Source organism: Balaenoptera borealis (assembly GCF_965194805.1).
Source record: "Balaenoptera borealis genome assembly, chromosome: 10".
In the NCBI taxonomy this organism is placed as follows: domain Eukaryota; kingdom Metazoa; phylum Chordata; class Mammalia; order Artiodactyla; family Balaenopteridae; genus Balaenoptera; species Balaenoptera borealis.
In genome coordinates, this window is record NC_138874.1 from 103,915,562 (window position 1) to 103,942,924 (window position 27,363).

Here is a 27,363-nt window from a genome sequence, read left to right on the forward strand (position 1 = left end):
AGAAAAGACTAGTTTATTTAATTTTTAGAAAGTCATGATGAGGAAGTACCCACTAAAATATTGCATAGTATATAAACATTAATTATTAATATTAACATTTTTATTAGTATACAAATTAGATACCAAATTATAAGACGTTAAATAAGACTAGGTTATGAGGAAATTGACATGGAAGTGGCTACATGGACCACTTGCTCAACAAACTAGAGGAAGCTACAGGGTTAATAAAATAGGGTTATTGTTTTTTTATTTTTTAAGAGATGTGGGACTTGAGAACTTCTGAAAATTTAAATTTAGGTGAAATAGAATGAGTTTATCAATACTAGAGGGAAAGATAATTATGTAAAAAGCAGAAAGGTACCTCAGTGGTTGATACTGGGGCATATGGAAAACAACTGTTATGACATAGTGTGCAAGCTCAGAGTTCAGAGTTCCCAACAGATGGGAAGGAAAGAGTCTGAGGCTTACGTGGCTCGTTTTGAATTTTGGCTCTACCACTTCAACTCCCTGTGTGACTATAAGCAATTTACTTTGAACTTCTCTGAGCATTGGATTCTTCTTTTCTAAAATAAGAATAATATATCCTATCTGGAAATGTTCTTATAAAACTAAACCCAGTCAGTGTGATGTATCTAGCACAGTATCTGGAATGTGTTCAGCACTCAGTGGATGGGTGCTAGAATTATCAATGTCATTGTCAGCATCATTGAAAGATATTCTAAGATTTCTTTAAGTGAGGCAAGGAGAAAAAATATATTAAGGATTTGACAAGAGTAGAAAGTGTCAACATTTACACTGCTTATGAGTGAATCAGTTGATGAGTACAAGGATTATCAGTTAAGGGTGAAGACCAGGTTTTCGGTAGTGGTCAGTGACCAGTGAATTTATAGTGGCACTGTCCTGCTCATTTCTGGGTCTTTTCATAGCATAATCTTTGACCACAGAGCAAAGGAAGGGAAAAGAAACAGTAATGCATGGTTGGGATTGGTTAACCAGATTCACATAAATCTGTTATTTTGAGATTTGTCAGTCTCAAGTTACTGCTAAAAAAGTATCCTCTGCTACATAGTCTATTGCAATGGTACCTAATACATATTGACCACATGTATATACATTGTAATTGAATTATTTCTTAATTTAAACATTAGCATATACAAGGGATTCTCAGCTTCTGTAGAACTGACATTTTGGACAGAATAATTCTTTGTCATTGGGACCAGTCCTGTGCATTGCAGGATGTTTAGCAGCGTCGCTGGCTACACTCACTAGATGCAAGTTGCACTTCTCTCCCAGTGTGATAATCAGACAGGCATCTAGACACAGTCAAATGTCCCAGTGGGGGGATGGGGGGGAGGGCTAAATCACCTTCAGTTGAGAACTACAGGAATATTCTCAGATATAAGATAGTTGCTAATAAAGGTAAAATGAATAAATGTGTGATATTTAAATTTATGAAATTGCCAGATTTTACGACTCAATAGCAATTCTAAAAAAATTTATTGCTGTATAAAACCAACAGAATTATAAAGTTACATTCCTTCTGACGGAGAAAATCTGAAAGATAGACTATAATATATATTAAAGAATATAAGTAATTTTTCTACCTGTGTACTTTGCTTTTACTTGAGAATGTTTTACAAACTTCTAATTTGTCTGTTTTGCTTGAATATTTACCAAGGCAAAGTGATTATTTCTATATATTTTTAAATCCTCTACATATTCTTTTATCATTTCATGACACATTGCAAGTGTTTTAAGCAAAAATTATTTGTGTTTTATTTTCTAGTTGTTTTTTATCCTTACTACTGGTGGCCGCTGTGGTGTGGAAGATCAAGCAAACATGTTGGGCTTCTCGACGGAGAGAGGTAACAGTAATATTACTTAATCTTTTGTTTAAAGATTCAAGCAAACATATGGATCTGTATTCCTTAATTGACATCCTCCTTTCAAACAGAGATTTTCAAATCAGTTTCATTTATTAAGATTGAGCAAGTCAGGCTTCCCTGGTGGCGCAGTGGTTGAGAATCTGCCTGCCAATGCAGGGGACACGGGTTCGAGCCCTGGTCTGGGAAGATCCCACATGCCGCAGAGCAACTAAGCCCGTGAGCCACAATTACTGAGCCTGCGCGTCTGGAGCCTGTGCTCTGCAACAAGAGAGGCCGCGATAGTGAGAGGCCCGCGCACCGCGATGAAGAGTGGCCCGCCACTCGCTGCAGCTAGGGAAAGCCCTCGCACGACCCAACACAGCTAAAAATAAATAAATTAATTAATTAAAAAAAAAAAAAAGATTGAGCAAGTCAATCTAGTATTTTTTAAGCTTTAGATCAAAATTTGCCACTGTCATTTTAAATCAGTATCTGTAGAAGCATTGGTTAGTTGCAGAGTTTTTTTAAAATAGTGTTAGAATTTATAGTGGATACCAGTATTAATTTTGTTGATTAAATAACCTGCAATCTCTTTAATTTAGGTAGTTATACTATAAAAACATTATTTTTATAACTTACAATTTAAAAGAATATTCTGAGCAATAAATATTAATTTTTTGTTTGTGTCGTGTAGAATTCTTTTTTTTGGTAATCAGATCTTTTTCATGGGTATCTGATAATCCAAGTTTGTTTGAATTACACCTCAATTTGATACATATCTATATCAGAATTAATCATGTGTGTCCCTTATAATCTTAAAATTGATAAAAACAGTAATACTCTTACAGAACAACTGTTGATGTAAATATATTATACAAATATAGTTTCCTAACTTTGTATGTATTAGTTAATTGAAAGGAACAAAGAAATATAATAATATGAGGATTCTAAATGTGCAGTAGATTTATTGTTCTATACCTAATATAATGAAAAAGCGTTTCTGTTTTTATTAATATTATTATATTCTATTACATTTTATTTTTTATAAATTTATTTATTTATTTATTTATTTTTGGCTGCATTGGGTTCATTGCTGCGCACGGGCTCTCTCTAGTTGCAGCGAGCGGGGGCTACTCTTTGTTGTGGTGCGCGGGCTTCAGTAGTTGTGATGTGCGGGCTTCAGTAGTTGTGGCTCGCGGGCTCTAGAGTGCAGGCTCAGTAGTTGTGGCGCACGGGCTTAGTTGCTGTGCGACATGCGGGATCTTCCCGGACCAGGGCTCGAAGCCATGTCCCCTGCATTGGCAGACGGACTCTTAACCACTGCGCCACCAGGGAAGTCCGTCTATTACTATTAATATTAGTATTATTAGCATTTTATTTGCTGTTGCATTTCCCAGTATATTTTTATACGTTTAATTTTGTGAAACAGTGTATAGCAGAGATATAATTACTTACCTTCTTGTTTTCCACAAAAAAGATTATATTTAAAAACAATCCAGAATATTCCAAATTATAGAATTAGTAAATGACATGAGTTCTTCTTAATTATTCTCCTATTTTCAAACATCCAGTGCCTACCTATAATATATTTGCAAACTTGACACCACTCCCCTGCAAATAAATTACTTACCCTAATTCTCTCCACCTCTCTGATTTTCTATACATGGGCAGTGCAACATCAGTGAGAATTTACTTGGTATGGTCCTGTGATAAAATGTAATCCAATTTAAAAGGAATTTAAAAAATATTAATATATAAATATTTTGCAAAAAGTGGAATTCTGTGTGGAGATAAACAATCTTCTACACATGCTAGACAATCTATTAAGGTAAAAGTATGGATTCAGGAAGGAAAAAACAAGTGGTAGTCAGGCAGTCTGAAAACTTTCCATAATGGAGTAGAGCAAGTGACTACTTATGCCTCGTATCATTAGAAAAGAAGTTAGGCTCAATCAGGGAGCCTGGGTTCTCACTTCATTATGACTAGCAATGTTTAAATATCTGATTTCTAAAGTTTATAAAATGTAACTGTATAAAGATAGAATTGTGAAAACATCGATGTACAACTCTGCCATTAGCTGGGTGGGTAAGCAGTCTAATTGAATTCAGTTTCCTCTAAAGAGAGGCGTCGTACTACATAACTTATTCTCAGTTTGAGGTTCCTAGAGCTCTAGGAATGTTTATATGTAATGACTAAAGTTTAGAAACGATTAAATATTTGATAAAAATAATGGGAATTGTTCATTTAACTATGAAACTTTCACACTTTTCAAAATGACAAATTGCTTTTGGTTAATATATCACCTCAGTGTAGTATGTAGTTTATTGCATATTATCGGAAGCTCTGGCCAGCTGATATTACTTTAATTTTTAAAATACAAATATGAATTTATTTTTTGATTAGAAGTCAATATCTAAGTATGTGTTGCACATGTGAGAATGGAGGAAAATTAGGAAGGAAGGGAGAACTAGATTAGGGACCTCTGGGCCAGTTCTAATCTGTGGTTCTAAATGTTACTATGTCCTCTTGATAATCCTCAATTTAATGTCCTTCTTTCCACGTCTTCCAGGTAATGAATCTTTGTTAAAGAATATAACAATATTTGCGTTTAATTTGCTACCTCTACCAAAATACAAAATCTGTCCTGTTGAGAGGTCATGTCATGTTACAATATCATAGTTAAAAAATATTATGGGGGATTTTATCATTTTTAACTTTATTAAATCTTTTAAATACAAATTTCTAATGTCTTAGAAACCATTCATATGTTGATGCCCAAAGTAAAGATGATATTATTTTGATGACTACCAGAAATCTATTTAGCTAATAATTTTTATATTATTAAAAGATTGTCATTTTGGTTTTAGAGACCCAATGACTTTTAACTACACAGTTGTAGCTAATATGATAATCCCATTTATAGACTTTATGTAAATGGAGTAAAAATGTGTTTTTATCTCTCTTTATTCAGTTTTAACTATTAGATTAACACTAATATTCCCCAAAGGAAAATACCTCAATATTTTTTCTTTATATGGAGATGATACTTTCTCCAAAGCATTAAGACATCAATTATTGTAAACCTCAGAGGACCCCTATGAGTAGTAGAATGACAGTTTATCTTTAATAGTAAATGAAGGTTATTTAAAGGATTCTTCCTTCTTGGTATTTCTGTAATTTTGTTATCGGAATTGTATTACTTGCTTTTCTAAATATAAGGACTGTTTTAAAATGAAAATAATCTTTAGACATTTTAAAAATATATTGTGTTAATTAAACCAGACATATTGCTTTTTTGTTTTTAACTATTCGAAGGTTTGGGTCTCATAAACACACACGTACATTTTTTGTGTTATAATTTTAATATCAGAAGCCCATTAATAATGTTATGCCTTTGAATAATACCCCTTGAATTCAGGGGCTCTTAAAAACACAAAAATGAAACTATAAAGGACCTTAATTTTAATGTTACCTCTTCATATGGGAGCCCGAAACTCATTTCTGTAATAACCCTATTAAAAATATGAAAGTTTTGTGTGCATGTGTGTGGAGGGAATGCTGTGCTAATTAATGGAAACAATAAGTGGACATTGATCGGTGGAAATATTATAAAATACAAGAAGGATGAGTTTATTTTTATAGCTTATGCTTGTTACAGAGGTCTTGAAAACCTTGAGATTCAATGGCACCTTGAATTTTAGATAAATAGTCATTATATTACAAAAACATTTGTTAGGGCCAGGTATATGTTAAAAGGAGACTTTTTAAATAGCATCGTCATACTTAATAATTTTCATGTTTAAACTAAACTATGAGTTTTTAATAGGTATTAAAGGCACAAACCCATTAAAATTTTATAATTACTCCTTGCAATAAAGGTATTAATCTTATATTTGACTAACATAAGTGGAAATATCATGCATATCTTAATAGTTATAAGAAGTTAATTTTTTCAGTTAACAATATTTATTCCCATATATTTTGGGTGGTTTAACTTTAGTATACCTCCATTAAAATCTAACTGGAAAATCTATAGAATAATAGATCCCATAAGCAAAGGTAAGGTTATATTAATCAACTTCATATTACTAGTGGGTTTGTGTATTTGAATGATTACATTTCCTGTACCAGGAACTTTTATTTCTTTTATTCTCTTTACAGTTCTTTAAAGAATAAAAAATATATTAATATAGATCGTTACCACATTATTTGCTTATACTTCATAGTATAGTATGCATCTCTAATGCTTAAAAATCAATAAGAACAATATTGTCTGGGATAAGTCAGTGTCCAATGAGTAACTGATCTTGTGTTCATGATGCTCTATTTTCCTGCACATTTCACAGTCACGCAGCATAAAACCTAAATTTGAATTTAACATAATCAACCTGAAATTTGAGTTAAAAATAATAAACTAAAACCCATAAATAGTAGCTCTGAGTGACAAACTACTTTTCTTAAGGCAAACACATTAACTCTTTCCTCTGTTTCATGGGCACAAAAAAACAAAAAAGAATTAGTATCATTAAGTTATACTTTACTCAGGAAATGTCATGAGTCAACAATTTATGATAAAATCATCTCTGAGAGGCTAAATTTGTGGTAAATGGGTTCTCATCTAAATATTATTAATGTAATGCATCATTGTTTACAAAGTAAGTTACTGTACCTCTTTAGAAATACACCCAACTTATTTAGGGAGAGGAGAGTGGGCAGAGAGAAGAGAGTAATGAGAAAATGTTACTTTGGGTGGAAAAATTAAAATTAATTCATTTAGGTACTGTATGAAACTTCTTGTATAATTTCTTAGTAATTTAAGAATCTGTATTTTATTTTTAATGGTCAAACATTGCAATATCTAGATAAAGCTTTCCATAAAACATGTTGCTTTGTCAGAAAAGCAAGAAGTTTTAAAAATCATTATTAAATAATGAGCTCAAATAAATGTTTATCTTGGCAGTTAATGGCCTTAGTATCAACTTATTTTTGCTTAATATTTTCTGTAATATTATGACACAAATCAATCATTTGATGTACCACTTAGAAAGAAAAAACAGTGCCAATTAACTATGGCTGTCTTGCCACTAAGAATATTTGTCTTATACTATTCAAAGGACTCATACAGAATTACTTAGGTATAGATTTTATTGTATATCAACATGTATATACATTGAAAGGAAAGTAAAAGCAAAATAAATTGGGTAAGGCATTACCAAAACTTGTTCACGTTCATAGTCCAGTTTTTCATAAATCACTTTGACTCAGGAAAAAAACGTTTTGTTTATTTCACATAGTATCATTGACTAGAGTAATCAAGTTTGTGTCTGTGCAGGCAATGACAACTATATCATAACTGCCATCTGGCCAGTAGTGATTGTACAATTTCATTGATTGTAAGACACATCAGACTTCAGAGATATTAAAATGTGAAAACAAAGTATGGCTTAGAATCTATAAAATATGGTAGGGCCTACTTTATAAGGTTTATAGTACTAAATGAGTTAATATGTGCTAAATACCCCACTGCCTGTTACTTACCAGACTTCAACAAACGTTAGCAATTATTGTTTGTTGATACGTAAAATAAAGAATGATTAGCAATATATTATGCATTCATATTAGTAACAGCAACTCCTGTATATCTAGGATTCTTTTCCTCCTCCATATCTACTTTAACACAGTGGTTCTCAATCTAGCCAGTCCTTTAGAATCACCTGTAGATCTTAAAAAATATATTTATATATCCCTGAGTGCCACTCCACTACTCGACCCCCATCAGACCTATAAATCAGAATTTCTTTGAGACTCAGCTTGATGTATCTATTTTTAAGCCCACAATTGATTGTAATATGCACCATTAGCATTGAAACTCTGCTTTGACTTCTACCCTTAGAGAGATGGAAAACCATTGAAGGGTTTTCCACAGAGGAGTTAAGTGATTTGAGCTAAAATGATCTGCTTTTAAACTGATAATTCTGCTGCTGTGTTAAAACTAGATTACAGATAGACACCTGTAGACACAGGGAGACTAGTAAGTAGGTTATTACCATACCTGGTGAGAGATGATGATAGCTCAGTTCAAGAGGTGGCAGTGGATATGGCAAGAAGTGATTGGATTATGAGTACGTATTGAAGATAATAACAGGATTAGATGGATAGGGTGGTGTGAGAAAGAAATAAACCAACCATAGAGCTCGCAGAAAATGAAGGAAATAATAGAGACTAGAGGAGAAATTAATGCAATAGAGAACAGAAAAACAGCATAGAAAATCAATGAACATAAGCTGGTTCTTTGAAAGATCAACAAAATTGACAAAATAGCTCAACTGACCAAGAATAAAAGAGAGAAGATTCAAATCACTAAAATCTGGAATGAAAGAGGCAATATTATTACTGATCTTCTCGAGATAAAAAGGCTTCTAAGGGTACACTATGAACATCTGTAGGCCAACAAACTGGATAATTTAGGTGAAATGGAAAACTCCTGGAAAGGGATAAACTGTCAAAACTGATTCAAGAGGAAATATAAAATGAGTTAGACCGTAACAAGCAGAAAGATTGCATTAGTAATTTAAAAATTTCACACTAGATGGATCAATGTCCTGTCTGCAACAAGCACATGTAGCGCCCAGATCTTGCTTTCTAATACAATTTTCCAATGAAAGGAACCAGGGATTTTTGGAGAATTGGCCGATTCTCGGACTGGGACGGGAAATACACAAACTGAGCCTGGAGTTTCTTGTAGTGCCAGAATGTAAGGAATTGTTCAAATACACAAACACACATACACACACACACACACACACACACACACACACAAACACTACAATGATGAGAGTATGTCAAAGGGATACTAGAGCCACCAGAGGTAGCTCCCATGATCAAAACAGGAACAATTTGAGCAGTAAAATAAAGTAATATTTTATGATAAGCGGGTATATAAAATAAGTATCAATGAACCCATACTGATATAAACAAGTTATTGAATAAATAAATAAATGGAGGAGAATTGATGTTCTCCCATGCAGAAGAATTCCAAATAATTTAGTAGGTAGTTTGCCCTTGAGTAGGTGGAGCATAGCTGCACACTCCTTAAGTGTGAGATGAACATGGTGACTTCCTTGCAAAGCACACGGTATGGAATGGGGTAAAAAGAGTAAAACTGAGTCACTTTACAGTGGAGAAGTCTGGCAGACACACCCTTAGCCAGGTGATCAAGGTCAACATCAACAGAGATTAGTCATGGTGATAGTATGTATCTTTGATATGATGTGATAAGAATGGGACTTTATCTCTGCAGTCTTCCTCCCCAAAACCCATAACTCTAATCTAATTATGAGGAAAACATTAGCTCAGTCCTAGCTGAAGAACAATACCTGAATCTAAAAAATACTTCATCAGTACTCATCAGAACTGTCAAGCTTTAGGAGACATGACTACTAAATGTAACGTAATATCCTAGAAAGGATCCTGGAACAGAATAAAAAATGGACTTTAGTTAATAATAATGTATCAATATTGGTTCACTAATTGTCACAAATATACCATACTAATGCAAAGTGATACTAATAGGAGAAACTGGGTATGGGACATACTGAAACTCTGAAATATCTTTGCAATTTTTCTATAAATCTAAAACTATTACAAAATGAAATTATTTTTAAGAATTTTCACAAAGAAAAGTCTAGGCTCAGATGGCTTGACTGGTGAATCCTACCAAACATTTAAAGAAGAATTAATCAGTCCTCACAAACTCTTCCAAAAAAATAGAAGAGGAAGGAACGCTTTCCAACTCTTTCTGTGAGGCGAGTATTATCCTGATACCAAATACAGACTTTGACATAAGCACAGACCAATATCCCTTATGAATACACACAAAAAAATCCTCAACAAAATACTAGCAAACTGAAACCAAAAACACATGAAAGAATTATACACTATGGCCAAGGAGGATTTATCTCATGAATGTAAGACTGGTTCAACATATGAAAATAAGTCAATACAATACACCATATCAATAGAATAAAGGACACTAATCACATGAGAATCGCAATAGATGGTAAAAAAAAAAAGCCAAACCCTTTCATTATAAAACACCCAACAAACTAAGAGCGAAAGCAAACTTAACCTGGTAAAGGGTGTCTATGAAAAACACATAGCTAGTTAACATCATATTTAAGGAATTCTTCCCTAAGGTCAGGAACAAATCAAGGATGTCCACTCTTAACATTTCTGTTCAACATTGTACCCAGATGTTCAAGCCAGAGCAATTAGGCAAGGAAATGGGGTAACAGACATCCAGATTGGAAAGAAGTGAAACTATCCCTATTAGCAGATGACATGTTTTTTGTATAAAAATCCTCGGGAAACCACCAAAAGATTATTAGAACTAATAAATGATTTCATTAAACTTATAGAATATAAGATCAATATACAAAAATCAGTTCTATTTCTATACACAAACAATGAACAATCTGAAAATAGAATTAAGAAAACAATTTGATTTAAAATAACATCAATACGAATAAATTACTTAGGAACAAATTTAAGAAGATAAGTATGAAACTTATACTCTGAGAACTACAAAACATTGTTGAAAGAAATTAAAAAGATTTAAATGAATGGTAAGATATTCCTAGTTGGTAGATTGGAAGGCTTTATATTGTTAAGATGGCAATACTTCCCAACTGATACACAGATTCAGCATGATCCCTATCGAAACACCAACTGGCTTCTTAGTAAAAATTGACAAGAGAATCCTAAAATTCATGTAAAAATTCAGAGGACCCCGAATAGCTAAAACAATTTTGAAAAAGAGGACCAAAGCCGGAAGACTCACACTTCCTAAATTCAACTCACTGCAAAGCTACATTAATCAGTTTGGTGAGCTTACTGGCATAAGGATGGACGTATGATCAACAGAATAAAATTGAGAGTCCAGAAATAAACCCTTATATTTACAGTCAGTCGATTTTCTACAGGGGTTTTAAGACAATTAAATTGGGGAAAGATTAGTCTTTCCAACAAATGATGTTGGGCACCTGGATACCACATGCAAAAGAATGAAGTTGGACCGATACTTCACACCATCCACAAAATTGAGGGAACAATACACATAGATGTAAGAGCTAAAACTAAAAAATCCTTAGAAGAAAACACAGGAATAAATTTTCCTGACCTTGAAAAGTCCTCTTAGATATGACACCAAAACACAAGTGGCTGAAGAAAAAGTAGATAAATTGGAATTCATCAAAATTAAAAACTTTTGTGCTTCAAATAAAACCATCACGAAAGTGAAAAGACAACCTAAAGAATGAGAGTAAATGTTTGTAAATCATTTATCTAAGTGACTTGTATCTAAATATATAAAGAACTCTTACAACTCAGTAAAATAACAAATGATTCAATTAAAAATAGCCAAAAGATTATGACTGGGCGTTTCTCCAAATGAGATATTTAAATGGCCAATAAACATATGAAAAGATGCTCAGCAACATTAGCCACCAGGAAAATAGAAATAAAACCCACAGAATACCACTTCACACCCACTAGGATGGTTATGATCAGCAATAATATATGTTATTATTCACCAATAATTATCACCATTAACTACCAATATTCATCAATAAGTATCACCAATTATCACTAATAATAAATGATAATAATAAATTGAGGATGTGGAGAAATTTAATGCCTCATACATTGTTGCTGGGTGTGTAAAATGGTGCAGCCACTTTGTAATACAGTCTGTCAATTTCTCAAAAGGTTCAAGTCTCCTTATGACCCAGCAATGTCACCCCTAGGTATATACCGCAGAGAAATGACAACATAGATAAACAGAAAAACTTGTGCATAAATATTTTTAACAACATTATTCATAATAGCCATAAAGCAAAACATCCCAAATGTCCATCAGCAGATGAATGAATAGTGTGATATGTTTGTAAATGGAATGTTACACTGTATTAGAAAAGAATGAAGTCCTGATAGACGCTGTAACAATGGATGAACCTTGACAGCATTAGGCAAATCTATAGAGACAGAAAATTCGTGGTTGTCTTGGGCTGTGGGGTGCCTGGTGGGTGAGGAGTGAGGGGTGGCTGAATAGCAAGTGATTGCTAATAGGTACAGAGTTTCTTTTTGGGATATTGGAAATATTTAAACTTAGATTGTGTTGACTGTTGCACAGCTCTGTGAATATACTAAATACCATTTAATTTACACTTTAAATGGCTGAATTGTATTGTATATGAATATCTCAAAATACCTGTTAAAAAATAAGAGAGAGAGAGGTTAGGAGGAGGAAGAGAGAACTTAAAGCATGAAGTGTAGATAACTCTTAAGAGGTTTTTTGCTTCAATGGGGCAGAGTGTATATACTTTACACTCCTGCCTTTTGTTGTAGAGGAATTTACTTTCAGTGCTTCAGTCTAAAACTAATCCTTCCACTTGTGCACTGGATGGTCCTCATTGAATCATGTAGATAAGGCAACCATATAGTTGATTGAACTTAAACAAAACAAGCACACACATTTAAACTGGTTATTTAATTTTGGTGTTTTGTAATGTAAATGGAACGTTCATTAATATAGTACAACAAAGCAAGTAAATTATATCTTATTCTTGAAGTCTAACATAGATGCTTCTCATTCACAGTCATTTATGTGGGTCGATATAAAAAGGAAACAGAATTAAAAATCTATTTTTGGTTTTATTTACACCTGCTAGATGACTAGGGACTAGTATGTTCTCTCTTACATCTAAAATACCTGATTAGTAAAAGAAGAATTTTGTCTTATCAAAAGTTGCATTGCTTTTGCTGAAATAATATGTTTTTTAAAGTAAAAGATATTATTTCAAGGTATATGATCTTTTGTATTGCATAAATTATTGTGGAATGATGGAAATAGAATTTCTCAGGATTGTATTCAGATCCAGGATTTAGCACATTAAAAGTTGAGTGTATGGGTGATAGTATTACCAGCATTCCATATTAACATCGTTCATATTTTGTAAATTGTTGTTTAAAATAAAAGAATTGTCACATTTAAGAATATGCCATAATTTTCACATCTGTATTTGAGGGTCCCTCTGCCTACCTCCTACCTCCTTCCTACAGTGTCCTCCCCAGTCCACGACTGCACACTTTTTTGCTAGCTGTATACTATTAATACTTGGACATTTATATATAATTTTTATTTTTATAAATTTATTTATTTATTTATTTTTGGCTGCGTTGGGTCTTCATTGCTGCGTGAGGGCTTTCTCTAGTTGCGGCGAGCGGGGGCTATTCTTTGTTGCAGTGCGTGGGCTTCTCATTGTGGTGGCTTCTCTTGTTGCGGAACGCGGGCTCTAGGCGTGCAGGCTTCAGTAGTTGCGGCACACGGAGTCTAGAGCACAGGCTCAGTAGTTGTGGCGCACAGGGCTTAGTTGCTCCGTGGCATGTGGAATCTTCCCGGACCAAGGCTCGAACCCGTGTCCCCTGCATTGGCAGGCGGATTCGTAACCACTGTGCCACCAGGGAAGTCCCTGTATATACATTTAAGCCTAATACATAATTAAGCACTATGTATAATTTTATGAGCTAAAATTTCTTCTCTTTGTGAACTTTTAAGATACATTCTACTGATTCTAGTTGGATAGAAAATCTGCTTCTAGCAATGTTTTAAAAATTATGACTGAACATGGTTACTGTAATGCATTCCTTATTAACTGTCCAAAATTAGTTTAGTTATCTAACAGTACATAGTTATCTCAATCATGTACTTAGTATTTTTATTTCAAAATAAAAATGCTTTTATTAATATCAGCATCCTGAAGAATTGATTTTCCCAATAATTCAACCACATTATAAGGAACATAAAAACAGTATTAAATTGAAACATCTAGATATTGTGCACCCTCCATCACTGGTAGTGGTTTACTGTAATAGGGATTCTCAATCAAAGAGGACATTTCAAAATAGTATAATTTGAAAAAGCCTCCTCTGGTTGATTTTGATGTCCCCTTTAGAGGGGCAATTCTCCTTTCTTTCTCATCCCCAAGAGTCACAGCTGTACTGGAAATAATGCTAAATTGGCATTTGACACATACTGTCATTATCAAGAAATTACCTGGTATTCTTGCTACATAGTATATTGCATTTATTTATTTTTAAAGTCTTTTAATATCTGCATAATTATGGTCTAATTTGGTTTGTTGTCATTCACTGAAATGATTCATATACTTTAATTGTAATATCTAGGAAAGCCACTATTAGAGTAGTATTGAATGAACATGGTATTCATAGAACATGAATGAATCTAATATTGAAAGTATTAGCTATTTTAGTATATTAATTAACTTGAGTCTGAAATCACTGTTATATTATAACCAATAGTTTGAACAAGGGCAGGCAATCACAGCTTGATTCTTTATTCCCGTAGCTCATGAAAACTCATTTCATGTGGCCAAATGGTTTCTGTTCCTTGAGTAGCTAAGGACAAGCACGATTTTTTTTCCCCTCCCTTTTTTTTCTAGACATGTTTTCCATTTCTTTGGTAATTTATTTCACAAAATTTTATTCTAATAGTGGAAGAGAATATTAAGTCAGTCTCTCTACTGGAAGTAAACATTGGGCACATTGCTAACAAATCAAACATCATTTTTATTACCTTGTTTGCATTTTTTAATATCTATTTTTAATAAGTGATATGTCTATGTTTCAAAATTCAAAATTTGCACCCCTGTTCCCTAATCACTCAATTCTCTCCTTCCCAGAGCCAATCAGTGTTACCAGGGTTTTTTGTTTTTGTATTCTTTTGAAGTTATTTAATGCATACACAAGTAACTGTGAACATACCTTTTTCCCTTGATTATTTACTCTAATGATAGCATACTATATACACCTGTTTGGAAGATTTTAACATTTAACTTTAAAACTCTGAATAATTCTTATAATTCTAAATTATTACTTTTTTAAAGGAATATTTCATATCTAATAATGAGGAGTCAAAAATGTAAAACTAGTATTTTCGTGGTGTATCACATTTTGACCATTTTTAATTTTTTTCTCTTTACTATTTATTTCTATCGTGAAGTAATGCACTTAGAATATTCTTTCAAAGAGATTTTTGGAAGAATTCCAGGATACCATTTTAGCTATTAATTCTGAGAAATAATTCTTTTTTAAAATTTTATTGAAGTATAGTTGATTTACAGTGTTATGTTAATTTCTGCTGTGCAGCAAAGTGACTCAGTTACACACATATATGTCCTTTTTCATATTCTTTTCCATTATGGTTTATCACAGGATATTGAATATAGTTCCCTGTGCTATATAATAAGACCTTGTTGTTTATGCATCCTATATATAATAGTTTGCATCTGCTAATCCCAAACTCCCAATAATTCCCTCCCCAACCCCCTCTCCCCCTTGGCAACCACAAGTCTGTTCTCTATGTCTGTGAGTCTGTTTCTGTTTCAGAGGTGTGTTCATTTGTGTTGTATTTTAGATCCCACATATAAGTGATATCATATGGTATTTGTCTTTCTCTTTCTCACTTACTTCGCTTAGTATGATAATCTCTAGGTCCATCCATGTTGCTGCAAATGGCATTATTTCGTTCTTTTTTTATGGCTGAGTAGTATTCCATTATGTGTGTGTGTGTTTGTGTGTGTGTGTGTGTGTGTGTGTGTGTGTATCACATCTTCTTTATCCATTCATCTGTCGATGGACATTCAGATTGTTTCCATGTCTTCACTATTGTAAATGGTGCTGCTGTGAACATAGATGCACATGTATCTTTTCAAATTATAGTTTTGTTTGGGTATATGCCCAGGAGAGGAATTGCTGGATCATATGACAACTCTATTTTTAGTTTTTTGAGGAATCTCCATACTGTTATCCATAGTGGCTGAACCAATTCACATTCCCACCAACAGTGTAGGAAGGTTCCCTTTTCTTCACAGCTTCTCCAGCATTTATTATCCGTAGACTTTTAAATTATGGTCATTCTGACTGATGTGAGGTGGTACCTCATTGTAGTTTTGATTTGCATTTATCTAATAATTAGCAACGATGAGCACCTTTTCATGTGCCTATTGGCCATGTGTATGTTTTCTTTGGAGAAATGTCTATTTAGGTCTTCTGCGCCCTTTCGGTTGGGTTGTTTGTCTTTTTGTTATTGAATTGTATGAGCTGTTTGTATATTTTGGAAATTAAGCCCTTGTAGGTCACATCATTTGCAATTATTTTCTCCCAGGCCATAGGTTGTCTTTTCGTTTTGTTTATGGCTTCCCTTGCTGTGCAAAAGCTTATAAGCTTGATTAGGTCCCATTTGTTTATTTTGCTTTTATTTCTATTGTCTTGGAAGACTGACCTAAGAAAACATTGGTATGATTTATGTCAGAAAATGTTTTGCCTATGTTCTCTTCTAGGAGTTTTATAGTGTCTTGTCTTATATTTAAGTCTTTAAGTCATTTTGAGTTTGTTTTTGTGTACGTTGTGAGTGTGTGTTCTAACTTCATTGATTTACATGCAGCTGTCCAACTTTCCCAACACCACTTGCTGAAGAGACTGTCTTTTCCCCATTGTATATCCTTGCCGCCTTTGTCAAAGATTAATTGTCCATAGGTGTGCGGGTTTATTCCTAGGCTCTCTATTCTGTTCCATTGATCTGTATGTCTGTTTTTGTGCCAGTACCATGCTGTTTTGATTACTCTAGCTTTGTAGTATCATCTGAAGTCTGGTAGGGTTGTGCCTCCTGCTTTGTTCTTTTTCCTCAGGATTGCTTTGGCAATTCTGTGTCTTTCATGGTTCCATATACATTTGAGGATTACTTGTTCTAGTTCTGTGAAAAATGTCATGGGTATTTTGATAGGGATCACATTAAATCTGTAGACTGCTTTGGGTAGTATAGCCATTTTAACAATATTAATTCCTCCAATACAAGAGCAAGGGATATTCTTTCCATTTCTTTGAATCATCTTCAGTTTCCTTTATTAATGTTTTGTAGTTCTAAGCATATGTCTTTTACCTCCTTGGTGAGTTTTATTTCTAAATATTTTATTATTTTTTGAGGCAATTGAAAAGGGATTGTTTGTTTGCATTCCCGTTCTGATACTGAGAAATAATTCTTAAAACCACACCCCAGTGGAGTACCTCTCAAAAACTCATTGCTCTTACTCCTTTATAATAATCATGTAAGGAAAATTACTAAGGATTTCAGTAAGAAATTTAAGGAACAGAAAGCTAAATTATAATCTTAGAGAGTTAAATTAAAATACTGGCAAACTGCTTTAGTCTATGTTGTAAATTCTTTGAAATATGAATAAATGGAAAATAATAAGAAAATTTGACTTCTGCTATTTTTCCTGCATTTAAATTAAAAAAATAATTCTATGTAAATAGTTTTATGTTGGTGTAGAAAGACTATATAATTGTATAGTCATTATATCATGCAATTATAAGTTTGTACGATAGCATTGTGTTAAAGGGTGGTACAGACTTATGGCACTCATGTACTGGTCTTCCACCTAGTGCATTTAGAGCAGTTTGTATTTGCTTACCTTGCTTGGCCCTATTTCCTTGCTTTGGAAATTGACTTACAATGATTTTGAAACACAGACTCTCCAACTGCTAATAATTTGAAGTATGGTAACATCTAAATTTATTAGTATTATCACTTTTATTATTTTTTAGCTGCGTTGGGTCTTCATTGCTGCACACTGGCTTTCTCTAGTAGGGTTGAGTGGGGGCTACTCTTCATTGTGGTGTGTGGGCTTCTCATTGTGGTGGCTTCTCTAGTGGTATACGGGCTCTAGGCATACGGGCTTCAGTAGTTGCGGCATACGGGCTTCAGTATTTGCAGCACACAGGCTCAGTAGCTGCAGTGCCCAGGCTCTAGGGCACGCAGGCTCAGTAGTTGTGGTGCCTGGGCTTAGTTGCTCCATGGCATGTGAGATCTTCTCGGACCAGGGCTCAAACCTGTGTCACCTGAATTGGCAGGTGGATTCTTAACCACCGCGCCACCAGGGAAGTCCCAACATCTAAATTTAAAACCTATACATGGTCAGTATTTTTAAGTAAAGTATGTAAGATTGTAATTAAAAATCCAGAAGTCATCACTTGTGTATTGGAAATTTCCCTTTGACTATCTTTTTTCGGGGTGGGGGGACAATTGCTCTGCCTTCATCTTTAATATCCTATCTTTATTTTTATTTATTGCTTTCTATCAATTTTTCTACTTGTATAAAACTGTATTTTTCTTTAAAATTCCAAGTTATTACTGTAAAATAACATTAGTTTCTATAAAACACAGGTTAGCAAGATCCTATTTAGTCTGTTCCTTTTACAGTGCCTCACTAAAAATATTAACTTCTTATTTATTCTTATTACCTCCTGAAGTACTGACATTGTGGACTCCAGAAAGGAGGAGGAACATCATCTTTGACTTTCAAAAACCATACATATTTGTTTAAACAATTCTATATGAAGCCCATAGTTTTGTAATCAAAATGAGAGAAATACACTATTCTTTTAGGCTGGTTTTGTATTATATCATTATAAATAGCTGTGGACAATTTATTGTTACTTTCAGAATAGTTATTTGCCTAACAGATGAGCTAACATGAATTAAACAGTAAATCAGTTTTACTTCCTTTAGATAATTAGTAATTTACATATAACCTTTGGCTATTCTTTTATCTTAGGGTATTGATATAAGTTGCATAAAATTGTTTTCTATATGGAAAATGCTTTGAAATGCAAAATCTAATTAAAATGCACTATTATTTTAGGACAGTTGTGTTGCTACATGATACTATAGAGACTATTATGAATATTTGAGGAATCTGAATGGAATGTGTAAGGAAGCTAAATTGTAACCTCTATGCACTACTATAGGTTTTTTAATCAATCATTTGAAACAAGTGAAACTGTCAAAGTATTTAAAGTATTGCATTTTTTATATATACTATAGAAAGAGTACTAGAAATAGTGCTGTTGTTGCCATATTATGCTACCTGGCCTATTTCAAGTCAGGCACACATTAAAAGGATAAGTTTGTAAGATACACTAGGTAAGAGGGAAGACTTATTGTGAATGTAGGCATCCTGCCCAGAGGCTCTGACACAGACCCCTGGAGGCTGCCCCAAAAGTGAGGGCATCAACACATTTACAGCCAATTAATTGCACATCAGTTGGTGAACCATACATCAGTTACTGGCAGCTGAAATCCAGTTTTGGAGAAAACATGGTAAATGGTGTACCTGTCTGTCAGCTAGGTCATATGAAAAGTATTTGTCAAGAACGTCTTATTTGCTTAACACACATTGTTTAGCAACTGCTCAATATTGGGTAAACAATTGTTGCATTTCATTTTAAAACTCCAAAAACTTCTTAGGCTTTTTAAAGATTGAAAGTAGAATCTTGTGCTGGCTGGAAACTTATATGTCTATATTATTATTTTCCAGAATTTTAATATCTTGGATAATAGCTTAGTAATCTTAAATTTTTACAAATTAGAATTAATGCTTTTTTTGACTGCTGTTCCTTTTTTTTCTTTAGTGTTGTGGTAAAATGGACTACTGTTTTAATAATTCTTTGAGATGTATTTGGGTAATTTCTTTTCCACTGAAACATCTCATTTTGTTTCAGAGATTAATTAAAAATTGGGGTTTGCTAATTAAACCTGTTTTTCATTTAATTTTTTTAACATCTTTATTAGAGTATAATTGCTTTACATTGCTTTAGTTTCTGCTAACAAAGTGAATCCGCTATACGTATACATATAGCCCCATATCCCCTCCCTCTTGTGACTCTCTCCCACCCTCCCTATCCCACCCCTCTAGGTGGTCACAAAGCACTGAGCTGATCTCCCTGTGCTATGCAGCTGCTTCCCACTAGCTATCTATTTTACATTTGGTAGTGTATATATGTCCATGCCACTCTCTCACTTCGTCCCAGCTTACATTTCCCCCTCCTCATGTCCTCAAGTCCATTCTCTACGTCTGCATGTTTATTCCTGTCCTGCCCCTAGGTTCTTCAGAACCATTTTTTTTTTTAGATTCCATATATATGTGTGAGCATACGGCATTTGTTTTTCTCTTTCTGACTTACTTCATTCTGTTTGATGGATCTATTTTATCAAGAAAATATATATTAATTAAAAGTATGTATCAGGGAATTGGTCAGGGATGTCGTGCATGCCAACAGTCTATTAAAAGATCAAGAATTGTTAAGATTCATTTCACTTTGATGCCTCTGTTGATAGTTTTAGTCTATTTTTAATTGAAAAGTAAAATCATATACTTATTCAGTCTTTGTTAAGGTGTAATTTGAGATCAATGCAAGAACATATTTTTTCCTTATTTTGTTAAGACTTACTAATTTTTTACATCTCCTAATTAGCAAATTATCTGCTCATTAGTGAACAACTAGGAGGCATTTTAATAACAGTAAGTTTAATTAGGATGGTGAAAACCAAACAAATTCTCTAGGAAGCGCTTGCAAGGAGAATAATGCATAATAAGTTAACAATCACAATGTCTGTGAATTCCTTTTGTTTAACCTTTATAAAACCTTTATAGTCTTGCTACTTGATGAGTGAAATATTTGGTGGCAGCTTGAGTACTATCATCCTTTATCTAGTTGTTACTCTACTTAATATGCCTCATTATTGTGCTTAGAATTACTTTTTATTTTTCTTAAGATAAATGTTTGTTGGATTTCAAATGAAGGTGACTTTGACACTGAAAGCTGGCAGTTAACGATAACAGTGGAATAACTTTTTATGAGTGTGGGTGCATAGAATCATGTCTGGCAGAGGTTATTGTCATACACAGTAAGTGGCCAGCACACTTCGTGCAGGCTATTAAATCTTAGTGATATGTGTTATTTCAGTAGAGGAAAAAGGATATTATGGTAAGTCTTTTGTCAGTATTGAAGTTCACAAGAAATGGAACAAATTCTAATTGGCTTCATCTTTTTGTATGTCAAAAATTTAATATTGAAAGTGAGCTTTAATAATCTGAGTACAGGAGCATTAAACAAAATAAAGCATAGCCATTGAAGACAGGATATCCATTTACTAAAGTCTGTTTTAGCTTTTTGTTGTAGTATTAAAGATTTTAAATTACAGCAGCAATACTTTGGTACCAATATTTTTAGTTAGTATTGACCATAAAGACATAGTGATAATGTCTATAGGAACTGGATGTTACCCCATAATTTTTTTTTGCCAGAATTTAGATTCTAAATATAAAGCTCTCAGCAGGTTCTTAATCTTTGGCCAAAATTCACGTGTTATCTTAGCAAGAATATGATGCGATGATTAAAAAGCAAATGTAGACTCTTTTGAACAATATTTTTAAATTGATTTTTCAGTGCATTTTCTTATTTTAATAAAATTTAATTTTTAAATAAGTAATACATTCACATAGTTCAAAAATAAGAAGGAAGTAAACATTTATAAATTGAGAAGTTTCACATCTAACTATAACTTTGTCCACCCCTTCAGCCCATGCTCCCATAGAGCACTGTTTATGTGTCCTTCCAAGATTTTTAATACAAATATCAACATATGCAAACATGTAATATTTTTTGTCTCATTTCTTACACAAAATAATATAGTTCTGTATTTTCTCAAACCTGAGACATCATGAAGTATAATGTGCATTTTTATGTATCACCAAGAAAGAAAAATGCTGGCAATTAAACTGTGACATGACATTGATTATTAAGTGCATTACAATGTCAGAAATATTAAAATGTGAAAAAATTCACATCTTAGAATGAAGAAATGTAGTATGTATCCTCTGCTACACATAACTTTTGTCATTTAACAATATAACCTGAATATCTTTGCATTTCAGAGCTTCTTTATTCCTTTTTTTTTTTTACAGGTATAGAGTATTTCATAGAATGATTGTACCCTAGGTTGTTTAGACCATATAAATAACACTTGCTTTTATTTAGTCCTTGAAACTTTGTATGTAGATTACTTTTTATGTGTTGAAGGTATAACTACAGTATAAATTCCAAATGGGATTACTGGCTTAATGGTAATCACATTTGTAATTTTTATAGCTTTTATCAGAAAGTACAGTTTTAGCGCAACATTTTTCCAACTGCAGGAAGAGTGTGTTGTCAAACTTTGGATCATTGACATCTTGAATAAGAAAAGGTCAAGAATATTTTACTATGTTTAAGGGACATTTGTTTCTCTTTTCCTGCACTCTTCATGTTCTTTGCCTACTTTTCTATGAGATTGTTGATTTTTTTAATCTTTATTTCTAGAAATTCTTTATACTTAGGGAGATTAGCCTTCTTTTTCCTCTGGTATGAGTTGTAAATATGTCTTCCAGCTTGCTGTTGATTCTTCATTTATTTTTCTTTTAATATGAAGATGTTGTTTATGTTTAATGTAGTCAAATCTCTCAAATTTCTTTTATGGCTTCTGGAATTTGAGTTCAGAGTTAGAAAGACTCTCTACTCCAGATGTTGACACCCTGTGTATACCCTTTCTATCCTGACTCTCCAGTGAGGCTCTGATTACTTTGTCCAATCAAACATGGTTGGAGTGATGCTTTGCCCATTTGCGGCCTAGTCCTTAATTAACCTGGCAGTTCTTCTTCCATCTTGGAAGCTCACTATGAAACACTCCTTGGAACCCAGCCACTGTGTATTAAAGCAGCCCCAGCTGAGAGGCCCATATCAGGGAGAACCAACACCACCAGACAATGGCTTCAACTGAGTTTCCAGTCATCTCCAGCTGAGGCAGAATATCTAGGTGGCTAGACCTTTCAGCCCAGGTGAGCTCTCAATTGAGCCTCCAGTTGATTGCAGCCATCCCAGCACACAGGCAACATCAAGTGGGGCAGAACTTTCTGGATAACAAACATAATTGTGAGAGATAATGCATTGTTACTTTAAGCCACTAAATTATTACACACCACCTCAAAAAACTTAGTGGCTTAAAATAAGAAAAATCATTTGTTTGCTTACAATTTGGGCAGCACTCATCAGGATGGCACATCTCTTCACTACATGGCATCAGCTGTAGCGGCTCCACTGGGGTTGGAGAATCCTCTTGAAAGAGGGCCAATGACAGGCTGGCCATTGGCTAAGAGCTCAGCTGGGGCTGTTGGCTAAGGACTCAGTTTTCCTGCATGTGAGCCTATTCATGTGACTGCTAGTTTTTCTGATAGCATGGTAGATGAGTTTTTTTTTTTTTTTTAATTTTATTTATTTATTTATTTATTTATTTATGGCTGCATTGGGTCTTCGTTGCTGCGCGCAGGCTTTCTCTAGCTGTGGCGAGCGGGGGCTACTCTTCGTTGCCGCGCGTGGGCTTCTCATTGCGGTGGCTTCTCTTGTTGCGGAGCATGGGCTCTAGGTGCACAGGCTTCAGTAGTTGTAGCTCACGGGCTGTAGAGCGCAAGCTCAGTAGTTGTGGCGCACGGACTTAGTTGCTCCGCGGCACGTGGGATCTTCCCGGAGCAGGGCTTGAACCCTTGTCCCCTGCACTGGCAGATGGAGTCTTAACCACTGCGCCACTAGGGAAGCCCGAGTTTTGAGAGGGAAGAAGTGGCAGCTGCAATTCCTCTTAGAGGCTTGGCCTATAATTTTCACAGTATCACCTCCCCTGTACTATATGGGCAATAGGAGTCACAGGACCAGCTCATATTCGAAGGTATGGAAAAATAGATTGTTGTCTTTATGGAAGAAGTGATTAAAATTTTTTGAATATCTTTAATCTACCACACATTTAAAAATATTTAATCCAATTTTATCTTTCTCTAGATGGCGCTTAGGTTATCCCAACACTATTTATTGATAAATTCTTTTAATATTTTGAGATGCTCTTATTACCACTTGTTAGCATTTATTCTGAATTCCCATGATTTCTTTGCTTTCTGCTTGCTTCCATTAGCCTGTCTGTCCATCCACCACCACCACATTGAGGCCTTATAATAGTTTCTCTCTGGTAGGCTAGCTACCTCTCATTCTTTTGCTTCTATAATTTTATTGCATATTCTTACATAATTATTTTTATAAATAGATTTTATAGTCAGTTTGTCACATTCTGGAGAAAAAAGACTATTGGTATGGTTATTGAGATTGAATTAAAATTATAAATTAATTTAGGTAGAACTGTTACTTTTATGATTTTGAGTCTTCCTGTTCAAGAACATAGTATGTCTTATCATCTGTTCTACTTTTGTGTCCTTAAGGAATGTTTTAAAGCTTTTTTCTAGTAGATTCTACATATTTTAAGTTCATAAACACAGACACACACATATATGTGCAAATATAAAGATTATTGATTTATATTTATTAATTTAACATCTTTATGCTGTATTGAATTATCTTATTGTTTGTAATAGTGTTTCAGTCCATGCTTATGGGTTTCCAGGTGTACAGTCACATTAGCTGCAAATAGGTTTATTTTTTCTTTTCTAATATTTATACCTTCGATTTATTTCTTTTGCCTAATTATACTGGCTAACATCTGCAGTACAATGTTAATAGTGGTGGTGGTGATGGTGGACATCCTTGTCTTGTTCCTGACTTTGGTGGAAACCTCTTCAATGATTTCCCATTAAGTAATATGCTTTGTGGCTTTTGGGCTGATTCATTAATCTATCTATCCATCCATGAAATTATATTAAATTATAGTTCTATTTTATTGAGTATTTTTATTAAGAATTTGTGTTGAATTTGTATCAAATATCTTTAAGATCTGTGTAACTATGACATTTTCTTCTTAAATTAAGCAATATGTTACATTGTAATAACATACTTTCTAATAACTAACCATCCCTACAATCTTGTGATAAATCTCCATGATCATGATAAATTATTATTTTAATGTGTTACTGGATTCTGTGTGCTTGCTTAATTCAGAGTTTTTCATCAACATCTGTAAGTGATATTGGTCTATAGTTTTCTTTCTGTGCATGTAGTCTTTTTCAACCTTTAGCATTAATATTATACTCACTTCATCAATAAGATTTGGAAGTATTCCTTCTCGTGCTCTGCTCTGGAACGTCTAAATACTATTGGAATTTCTGTTATTTAAAGGTTTGGTAGAATTCCTCTGCGAAAATGTCTGGACTGTTGCCTTTTGGAGGGCTAACTCAGACAGTTTTTCTTCTTCTGTGGAAATTGTCAGTTTAGACTATCTGCAAGAATTACCTATTTTAACCAGATTATTAACCTTATTTTCATAAAAATCTGAATACATTTAAACTCATAAAGAGTTTGTTCATTTACCAAAGTGGTATTAAGCTAGAGCTAAATAACAAGAGTATAAATAGGAAAATTAAGGAATACATTCTAAATAACCCATGGGTCCTAGATAACGTTATAACAGAAATTAAATAGTGTTTTGGATTGACTGATAAATAAAATACTACATATCAAAATTTCGTGGCATGCAGCTGAGCAATGCTTACCAAGAAAGTGACAGTTTTGAATACTTTCATCATAAAAGATGGAAAGCTGAAAATCAGTGACATAAGTCTCCATATCAAAAGTTAGGGAAATCACAAAATTAAAGTCAAATAAAATGGATGGAATAAAATAAAAATGTAAAATAGGAATTAATGAAATAGAAAATAAAATACAGTAAGAAGATCAGTGAATCCCTAAGTTGATTCTTTGAAAAAATCAACTTGATAAACTTCAAGGAAGACACAAGAAGTCCACAGGGTCTTCACACACATGGTTCTCTCCACCAAAAATGCTGACTTTACTCAGGGTTCTTTTCTGTTCATTAGTCAATAGCTATTTATCTTTCAGATTATAGTTCAAACGTCACTTCCTTAACAAAGATTTACCTCGCCCTTCCGAATAATTTAGATTCTCCTCTTGAATTCATTCATCAGTAAATTTGGGTTCCATTTTAAGTAAGATAGGAAGCCATTTGATTTTATGCAGGAATTAAATGATATGATTTATATCTTTAAAAGATTGCTTTGTATTCCCCAAAGTGATCTGTAGATTCAACACAATCCATGTTAGAACAAATTGGCAAGATGATTCTAAAATTCATGTGAAAATGCAAAGGACCCAAAATAGCCAAATTAGTCTTGAAAAAGAACCAAGTGTGAGTACACATGCTTCCTGATTTCAAAATTTACTACAAAGCTGCAGTAACCAAGATAGTGTCATACTGGCAAACGATAGACCTATAGATCACTGGAATAGGATTGAGGGTTGAGAAATTACTCTTAGACTTGTGATTGATTGCTTTTTGACAAAGTTGCTAAGACAATTCAATTGTGGAAAAATGGCTTTTCGACAAGTTGTGCTGGGACAACTGGATATCCAGATGCAAAAGGAAGAATTTGGATCCTTACCTCAACACCATATAAAAAATTTAACTCAAAATGGGTCATAGACAAAAATTATAAGAGCTAAAACTATAAAACTCTTAGAAGAAAACAGGAATAAATCTTGATTACCTTGAGTTAGGTAATGATTTTTTAGATATACCACCTAAAGCACAAGTAATAAAAGAAAAAAGTAATACTTTGGACTCCATCAAAATGGAAAAATTTTGCACTTCAGAACACACCATCAAGAAAGTGAAAAGGCAGTCCACAAAACTGGAGGAAAATATTTGCAAGTCACATTATCTGATAAGGGTATAATGACCAGAAAATATAAAGAATCTTTACAACTCAATGATAAGACAAATAATCCAGTTTAAAAATGGGCAAAGGCTTTGACTAGACATTTCTCCAAAAAATATATATGAATGGCCAATGAGCACATTAAAAATGCTCACCATCAAGGCCGTTTGGGAAATTCAAGTCAAAACCACAATGAGACTGGGGGGCATGGATCCCAGTGCCTACAGAGTTTCTGTTTAGGGTGATGAAAGATACTGGAAATACATAGAGATGATTGTCATACAACATTGTGAATGTAATTAATGCCATTGAATTTTATGCTCAAAGGGAGTTAAGATGGCAGATTTTGGTATATATATTTTACCACAGTGAAAAAGTAGTAAGCGTACACATATGCAATAAAATACCATTTCAGTCTCACTAGGATGGCTACAATGCAAAAGGCAGACAAAAACAAGTGTTAGCAAGGATGTGGAGAAATTGGACATTTTTGATGGGAATTTAAATGGTACAACTATTTTGGAAAGCAGTTGTAAGTTTCTCGAAATGTTAAACATAGAGTTACTGCATGACCCAGCAATTCCACTCCTCAGTATCTGTCCAAGGAAAATGAAAAAAATTATCCACACAAAGATGTATATGTGAATGTTCATAGCAGCCTTCTTCATAATAGCCAGAAAAGTGAAAACAATTCAATTACCCATCTACTAGTTAAGGAATAAAGAAAATGATAATGAATGAAGCCAGACACAAAATAAATATTGTATGCTTATGTTTACATGAAATGTGCAGAAAAGGCAAGTAGGTAGAGACTACCTAGGCCTAAATGTGAGAATGAAGAATGACTGAAAATGGGCAAGAGGTTGCTTTTTGGGTGA

General features: G+C 33.6%; 1 protein-coding gene across 5 annotated transcripts in view; it reads left to right on the plus strand.

The window, feature by feature from the left end:
* The window catches only part of ATRNL1 (attractin like 1), a 705,133-nt gene that overhangs the window by 313,728 nt on the left and 364,042 nt on the right, over positions 1-27,363 (plus strand). For all 5 annotated transcript variants that reach the window (XR_014249113.1, XM_082407777.1, XM_082407776.1 and 2 more), the window contains one exon: positions 1,787-1,865. Coding sequence is in view for 4 of the 5 variants with exons in the window: in XM_082407777.1 (XP_082263903.1) it covers positions 1,787-1,865 (79 nt within the window). In the remaining variant the exon portion in view is untranslated. The remainder of the gene's footprint in view (positions 1-1,786; positions 1,866-27,363) is intronic.